The 9,203-nt window shown below is 44.6% G+C and overlaps 1 protein-coding gene across 1 annotated transcript in view; it reads right to left on the bottom strand.

Annotated features, from left to right (window-relative positions):
• Positions 1-313: 313 nt before the first annotated feature.
• Positions 314-9,203, bottom strand: part of LOC109479346 (zinc finger CCCH domain-containing protein 3-like) — an 89,053-nt gene continuing 80,163 nt past the window's right edge. Inside the window, exon 17 of the mRNA XM_019781297.1 lies at positions 314-471. Within this exon, the coding sequence (XP_019636856.1) occupies positions 314-471 (158 nt within the window). The remainder of the gene's footprint in view (positions 472-9,203) is intronic.

Raw genomic sequence — 9,203 nt, forward strand, 5'->3', positions numbered from 1 at the left:
CAGTGTGCACTGAGATATTTTGTGTCCAGTGTGCTTTGGGTCTGGCATCCAGGCTACGGATCGCTTGAAAAATAGTAGAAATTTACCAAAAGAAAGGGAATAGTATACCAGGGGAGTTAGCCGGCCTGAGAGGGTACATTTTGAGGCAAAATGTACTCTCTAGCGGACCTGCCTATTTGTCCAATATCTACTCTTTCCAGCCACCTCCCGAAGCCTGGTAGAGGTTAAGCCCCCAGAGGAGCGCCTGGCAACAGTCTGGCCGGCAAGTTAACCCGTTCCAGGCCGTGTGTGATCACGGGTAGTAAGCATGGAGTTAGTGGTGTAAGGCCGTGTTGTCCCAGGCTGGTGCGGGCCCGTGCGGCTGACGACCGGGCGGTGCGGCATGTTTGCTCGGCACGGGGGTAGGCGGGGCGCCGCCGGCCTGCGCGTGCCGCGGGGTGTCAGGTTTCACACCGGGGGTGTCAGGTTTCACTAGGCGTGCCCGGGGGTGTCAGGTTTCACACCCATGTAACCCGAGCCGTTAGCACTGGATTTAAACCCAGGAAACTTTTAATGTGTGAGTTATAGGATTCGGGAGGCGGCTGGAAAGAGTAGAAATTGACGAAATAGAGAAGGTTACTTTAACATTCCATGATCCAGGGGAGTTGGTCCACTAGAGAGTACAGTTTGCCGCACCCTGCATGTTATCTCTCTATTTGGCCAATTTCTACTCTTTACAGCCGCCTCCCGAAGCCTGGTAGAGACAAGGGTTATCACACGTCAGGTGGGGTTTATCACATTAACGATGAGTTTAATCACTTTAAAATGGTGTTTATCACAATTTATCACACCTGTAGGCCCAGCATGACCACAGAGGCGGGAGGAGTGACTTTTGTTGTGGTCACTTCGGTCATCACAAATACAAACACCGAAAACCCGCAGAGTTCCCACTACAGGAACCAGGTATTACCTACTGAGCCTACAGAGTTTGTGGATTACTACAATAGAGCCTGGGCTAATTTGTGTGTACAGTGTTTAAGTGGCTTACTGTTTTATAACCGCGCATTACTTGTATCAAGTCGGATATCTGTAGTTTGTTTGTTTTTGTGTGTTATGTGCCACTTCGTGACTACCTTGTGCCGGTGCAAGGTTTAGTTGATGGAAATGGAGACATCTTATAAAACAAACCACTTTATAAGACATCACCACAGACAGTATTTTGTTTGCTTCTGGTTATTTTACACCAAACATAGATCCCTTTATTAGTTCAATAAGATAGATAGATATCTTTTACTGTGCATTCGTGCCCTATCTGGCTAACTACAGATATACAAATAGAGAAGCAGTAGTAAAGTACATACTGTATTTACAGGACTTCTAATACTAATCCAAAATATGGGCTCTAAAACTGCTCTAGATTATTTGATACAGGCACACAAATACAAAGGTATTAGGAACTTAAATATCTTAATCATGTGTTATAAAAGTATTCTAGTACATAGAAAAACCGTGTTTGCCAGTACGGAAACTGGAGTATAGACCTTCCCGACGGAGGAACAGCGGACTCCCGTGTGTTTGTGCCTGCCCCACTGCGGACACCTCGGCTCAACAGCGCTGGACTCAAAAGAACTGATCGATCTACTATATCTACTCTCCATGGCCATGCATGAGGTTTGCGTTTAGGCTTCGATTGGGTAGTTTTTGACGTGTTTTTAGGCGTTTTGATCTGGTTTTATTTTTCGCTGTTCGTACCGGTATTTTCTTTTTCGCCCTCTATTGGATAGTAGTACCGCCCTGCAAATTTGGTATTGTCTTGCCTATCTGATATTGTATTGTGGCCACCAAAAGATCTGTTTGGAGATTAGTATCGATGTTTTAAGGAGGAGCCTTTCCGTGTTTGTGGCTTACATTCCCCGAGCCTCCAACCGGCTTTTCTCGGGAAGAGTAAACCGCAGACAGCCGCTGAAGTTATCCGGGTAACCTGCGGGAAGACTCGGCCGTCATAACAAGCTCAGGTTGGCAGGTTTCCACGGTTTAACCCGCCCTGAGAAGTAGCTTCCATAGCATGCCAAAAACTGGTGGTTTGGGGGGTCTTTGGGAGCTTTTATGTGCTATTTTACTGATTGCATATTGACAACATAGCCGTCCTGGTTGAATTACCAACCATTTTAGAACTGGGGTAATCAGAAAACAGCCGAAGACCACCAAACCCCCAGTTCTATAAGCCTGCTACGGAGGCTAGCAGAGAGGTGTGTTTTGCGAACCGTAGTGCGGATGAGCGCGAACATGTGTTCCAGAGAACCTGCCCGACCCCGTTACCTGTCCAGCGGGGCGCACGTGTGGCCCCGGCGGGCGGAGGGGCGACTCACGTCCGTACAGGACGGGGAGGAGAGCCGGTACTCCGTGCTTACGGGCTCGGACAGCCCCCAACGGTTGCAGCATTTCTCTCTTTGTGTGAAATGAACTGCAAGTGTCCAATTCACGGGTTCACAACGTAACAACTCCAAGTTCAGGCAAACCGTCATTCCACAACTAAATCAAGTGTTTTCATACTAGTCACGGAAATCAACAAACCGGGCTGCGCCTCTCGCTGTGTTATTTGTGTGCTGTTATGGGGATGTCTCTGTGCTATAACTGTACTGTTTCCGTGCTAGAACGTATCTACCAACAGCCTATAACTGTTGGCGGGCCTCCAGCCTTACGGGGTCAATGACCTGCACACGGCGCCACGCCCCTGTACTGTTTAATATATTTCTTCTTTCGTTTTCGGGGACGAGCTTTCCAGGTACAACTCAGGAAATAAACTACAAACAAATCTGTAATAAAACCTGCCAGCCTCTTCTGAGCTGCCATGAACTCTTTATTTGTTGATTGATCGATCTTAATTAAAACAGTAGGGTGGTACCAGTTTAAAACAACTGATCTATATTTCCAAAGTAGCCCAACAAAACAAGTTACAAAAGAAATTACAGACATAAAACAGTGAGTGTGTGACAATATTTAACAAACTAATTAAATAATTAAACGTAGTAACAATATATAATATGAACTGATTAATACACAGTTAATCATATTCACTAAGCCAAAGTTTCATACTTCACAAAGCGGCGAGCTGTTCAGGAATGATGAATGAAGTAATCTGTCCGCTGTTTGCGCCGGCGACTTTTCAGATGAAGCGAGAATCAATACTAGTATGTGGAAATTACGACTGAAGGGACGCTAGTAAGGGTCCTCCGGAGCCTGTTCGAGGCTATAACCTGTACCGTGTGCACATGTACATGTTAGCCTGGTTTAAGGCGCGGTTAGGGTAGGGAATACTACACACTGCATATTGATCCATATTGTCATGGTTACTGGAGTTTGTCCGATCTCTTCCATCTTCATCCGTCACCGCGGAGCGACACGCGCTGATGGATCAGTCCGCACCTTCCCGCCACATGGTCAAACACCTGGACAGCCACGGGGGGCAACCTCGGGAGGACTAGCCTCCACCAGGCCGTCCTACGGGGGTTCGGATCCTAGAAGTCGGTAAAAATCTCTCATTCTGTCACTCCCCGTCTCATTCTCTCCTTCTTCATCTCTAGTTTCTTAGAATAGACTTACTGTATTGATTGCATATATTGTCATTGTTGCCACACATTGTACCATGTACAACTGTCGATCAATAAAGTTCATTCATTTATTCATTCATTCATTCATTCATTCATTCCTCTTTTCTTGTGATGCTTTATGATGGACTGTCTTGAGATAGTTTTGTTTCCATCCACAGAGACTACTAGTATATATACAGTAGTAAGAATCTTCCTCCGTGCACGTGCGAAAGTCAAGGCCATCCACAAGATCTAGGCAAGAACTGTGAAGGTCAAGTTCGTTTCTAACTAGCGGACGTTGACCTTGGCTGAGTGAAACGTCTCGTTTCTAACAGAAGCTCACAGATGATTGTTCCAGATACACGATGTTCTGACGAGACAAAAAGTACGGGGCATTTTGTAGGGTCGCACCAAACTTTCAACACACACAGCATAAACAACAGACTGTCTACCTGTGCGAAATCGCTTAAAGATAACGATGAGTCGACTTGAACTTGACTCCTGTTAGACCTGCACTTGGGAACCACTCAAGGCGATGACAACATTTCGCGCGTTTTTTTCTCGGTTTGACGCGCGGAGCCTCACCCGTGGTGACATCCGTGCTTCTGTCTGGTGTAAAGGACCTTTTGATATAAACTAACCTACATTACACTCTTCTGTGCATGCCTTCTAGATGGTTGGCGAATTTCTGCGGCGTTGTTTTTGGCTGATTTGCACAGTTTTCTGGCTGCTTGTGTGTACTTATTTGGGCAAGATTACGCCCCGTTCACGATTCCAAAAGTCGGTACGCCAATCCAGCAGTTTAGCACGAGACAATAGCAGACTATACAAAAACATCTTGTCGTTCATCTATGAAAGTCAGACATCCAGGTAATGAGATACACAGGAAAACGGTTACTCAAGGTTTTGGAAACCGTCAGATGTTTCAAGTAGCATCCACTACCTTTCTTCAGTTACTGACAGTTTTCTTGTGGTATATTTTGTCTATTGTATATTAAAAGTTCATTTCCATCCGTCTCCAAACTGATGTTGTAATCTACCTTCTAACTTTCAAGTAATCCCAGATCCTGGCACACTGGCTACATATAGGAGAATATTTGCCAGGGGAGTTTGGCCGCCTTGTAGGTTTGACTGGCCGCGCAGGGAAAAGAAACGACCTCCCCGCGGCCGGACTCCCCTGGCCAATTTTACTCTTTTTTCTTTCCGAATTCTACCATCCGTGTTCCCGTAGAAAGGCCTGGCGGAGGCTACAGAAAACCACAGAACAGCGCGGCGTAAATTTCCCGTCAGGAGTTACCCGATATTGACTGCCGATAGCGGGTTATACGTGTTAAAGCAAGAATCACTGTGAGGTGGCTGGTGTCTTCAAAAACCGATTATTTCACTGTTCGCCAGTCTACAAAGAATATTATCTTTCTTTCGTTCGCAGGTTTCATGGTTGTAAATGATATCAATACGTCGTCAGTCTGCATAAACACAAATACTTACCTATTAACACTGGTGATAAAATTTCACACGTAATATATAATTTCATCTTCAGTTTTCTGCATTGCAACTACAAGGTATAGTACCGGTAGTAATGCGTCGCAAAACGTTTTAGATGTGCATTTTACATAAATTTTACTACTACTACTACTACTACTACTACTACTACTACTACTACTACTACTACCTGTAGTACTACTACTACTACTACTACTACATGTACTACTACTACACTTTCGTAAGGCTATCCTATAACTAATACAAGAGTGGGTGGCTAGCTATAGCATGAGGTATGAACTTTTACAATCATTGGAGGGGTTTCTAATATCTATACAGTCTTTAATAATAATAAAGAAAGTTTATTGCAAATACTTGCCCGAGGGCTAATTGCAGTTACAAACAACATAAGAAAGAAAATACAGTGGTATGTGAGACTATATCTACCTCTAGCATTATACTATATTCTACAACATACATGGTACTAGTTTTACTGGGTTTGACTTCTTCTTTTTAGGCAATGGAAGACGTATCATATCAGCCCGTATCGCCGGTTATCCAGAGCGCATTGATACGTACTCGGCACGTTCTAATATATAAACACGCCCGTACGAAACACAGGACCGTTCTGCTCCAAGGCCTCTGCTCTCGGGTTGCGGTTATTTTTGTAAATCCAATTTTTGCCGTCTTCCCAGCAGAGTTGGGCTTTATCACGCCGATCTATAATGTTGGGTTTATATGATTTGTGGTCCCGCAAATCCAGGAGATAAAATCGTTACACGCGAACTTTGAAGTAAGTGAAATTATTCTGCATAATTACCGCGCGCGGGTGGTTTATGGGCTGTGGCGTATTTATGTTACTGTTCGATATTGTAACGTTTAAAAGTCTTGTACATATATGTATTTATTGCTAATACATGCTCGAAGGCTAATTGTAGGTAAATGTAACAGAAATAGTCTTCATAGAGTATTCTAGTACAAGACACACAGGGATATGTTTGGTTTGACTTCTTCTTTTGAGGCAGTGGAAGACGAACTGGCAATTTTCATTTTCATCTTTAGTTATACAGTACTAGTAACGTTATATGCATTTATTGGCGATGGTGCATGTGTGTAAACATGACACTGTTGGACTTTGCACGTCCGATAGCCGAAAGGGGAAGTGTAGGCTGTACGGTGTGGGCGGGTTTAGTGTATGTACAGGGCGGTGTAGGTGTGTCATATGTATACTTTATTGACAAACAAAAGTACATCGACTTTCGTAAGGTCTAAAACTACACATAGACACACAGGCAAATATATGGGTACAACGAAATTAACCTACGTACAAAACAATAGATGTATATATGTAGGCGTGCTTGGGGTATGTATAGGACTGTGCTAGTGCCAGGTACTGTGTCATATGGGTTTGGTGCTCTGCCAATATAGCCGTGGCATTCCTCGTCACCGTAGTAAACCCTTACTCTCCAAGCAGAGGTTTGGGGTTGGGGTTATTTTTAGCGTGTTTTTAGGCTTTTCTTTATATATATCGGGTTTCTCTTTTGCACTGGATTTCTTTTTGGTTTGGTGGGAAAAAAATCCAGTGCAAAAGAGAAACCCCGATAAAAAAAAGTCTAAAAATACGCCAAAAATAACCCAAACCTCTGCTTGGAGAGTACACTTGATGTGCGGCTTCCACTTGTTTTCCGTGCGTCTGTTTTTCGGCGTTTTGTAGATCTTTCTGGAGGCGGATTTAACCATAATCTCCAAGCAGATCTTTGTGGCTAAAAGGCAGGATCAAGTCGGGAAACGAGAAGAAACCAAATTTACTTAGTTGCAGCTACTTGACAATGTATATATGGGACGTTATCTGTAGTCTATTGTTTTGTTGTGACCTGTACTTAACCCAGCAGGTATTATGTCTGTGTACAATAAATTTTAAAAGTGTCTTCATTCATCCATAATTCAGCAGTGTCCGGCCAGCCTGCCCCCGTCTCAGCGTCGGGACAATGTCGCCAACCGGCCGTCCCAAATCCGACCAGACAACACGATCGTGCAAATCAAACTCTCAACCGCATTACGGACCGGGAAAGTCGATTGGGCATTGTTCATTTCCATGTGACTGATGGTCTGATCAGTGTTCTATTCATGTGATTTATCATACATTGTAGTGGAGTATGTTTACCGAAGGAAAACCTATTGTTTTGGCTCTGTTTCTTCTTCTTCTTCTTCTCCAACTGGCCAATAAGGTCAATGACCTGAACCAGACGCCTGTCACCATGGTAACTGGTGTTGAGTTACATCATGTTGCAATTTTATAGCAGGAGGGATTTAGACTCCTGTCCGGTCATCTATATGAATGTGTTTGAGTAAGAATGAACAGAGCAGACCATATGCGAAGGTTAACATTATGCATTTGCTTTACAAATGTTACATTTCTAGTTTTTTTACTGTTATAATGTTTAATCAGTTGTGACTAAAACTGGAAGTAACGTCACGTGAAAAAAGTGACGAGATTCTTTTTCGTTTGTCTCTCATTTTGTCATTCAAGCCTTCAACTACTAGTAATCTCCAAGGAGATCCCTCGGTGGCAAAAAGACAGTATCCATTAGCCAGAGAAGGTCGCCGGCCACCGACGGGTGGGGGTAGCGACCAAAAAACGGCCATATATAAAAAGCAAACGATCATTCCCCCCACAACCTCTGCTTGGAGAGTAGCCTTCAAACACGTTTAAAGTCTGAGAACTCACCTGCGTGTGTGACGTCATCCCGGCCGGGCAGTTTTTCGCGGGTCCTCGCCAGATGACGTCATCACCCTGCTGTCCCGGATGTTTTCAGTTCATGGACACACTTTTTTTAATGGTTTAAAAACTTTAACTTGTAAATGACCTTGTTTTTGTAAGAGATGAAATCCTGGAACAACTTTTCTCTACTGTTAAGAAAAGTAAAATATAGCAGAGTAAGTTCTGCATCTGGGGAGAACCTGACATTGACCTTCAGTGGAGTCAAGGTTTTAACTGCCCTGCTGTTATCTGCATGACCTTGACCCTGACTTTGAGGCTAAGTCAGTCTCTGTTTGTTGAGAGGAGTTTCTGTAGTCATTGCTCTGTAGGAACTTTTACACTAACAAGACTTTATACTTAGAGGCTTTATAATTACAACAAAAAGTTTAAATAACAAAAAATCACATCCCCACATGCCAGTTTTTACTTTGACCTACTTTTTCTAGCCTGTTTAAAGATACATAATTCTTCTGGAGATCTAGATGTCACACACTGTGTGTTACACAAGTATCCAAGAAAGAATGACTTGTCACAGTTAGATAGTGCAAGGGGGTTTAAGACAATTAAGACCGAGCTCCATGGATTGTGCTAGTCAGTGGTCTAGAACATGTAACAAAAGTACAACACTCAAACAGAATTCCGGTTCTGGAACGGCCATCCCTCTGGAATCCTGCTGTACGAATGTCTGCCTCTGCTGCTGGCGATTCCTAGCCTCCTGTGCAGGCTCCGGGGCGGGTGGGAACATTTTGTAGAGTTTTTAACGCGTTCTTTGAATAGCCGGCCATCCTACAACCAGCCGCGAGAGAGGGTTCCATTCCGCCAGAACCCTAGGTGATTCCGGCTGGTGTCCTCGTGGCAGGAATTGTGTCGGAAAGGCGGGAATCGTGCCTGAGTGTCTCCAGTGGAGCAGATATGAAACAATCAGGCCCAATCAGTCCGGCTGATAAATGAGTGTTTATTGAGCCGTGTCTGTGCAGGTTACTCCCCGCCCGGTAATTTGTGTATTGATGGGGAGAGAATGAGTCCTGACGTGTCGATATGAGTCCTGATGTTATATTCATGACCTGCAGGTCCCCGGACGGATTAGCCCCGCAGCCCTCCCTAATATCTGGTCTTTACCCGGCCGCGGATTAGAGGTAAATCCGCCGGATTAGCCGAGATAAGGCCGTAAACCACAGGTCAGGCTATGACTTAGGCACGGCCGGAGTGTGGATTGGGAGGTTTGGATTTTATAGGGTTTTAAATGGTGAGCAGGAAAGCAGGGCAGGACCTGACAGCTTAACTGCCCTAACAGCCCCAGTGGAGCGGAGACACCGCTGGCCAATCTCGGCTCATCAACATGGTTAGTTTCCAATTTGGGCGGCAACCCAATACAGGGGGGGGGCGGGGGC

Source organism: Branchiostoma belcheri, unplaced genomic scaffold (genome assembly GCF_001625305.1).
Source record: "Branchiostoma belcheri isolate BF01 breed outbred unplaced genomic scaffold, Haploidv18h27 scaffold48, whole genome shotgun sequence".
Taxonomy (NCBI): domain Eukaryota; kingdom Metazoa; phylum Chordata; class Leptocardii; order Amphioxiformes; family Branchiostomatidae; genus Branchiostoma; species Branchiostoma belcheri.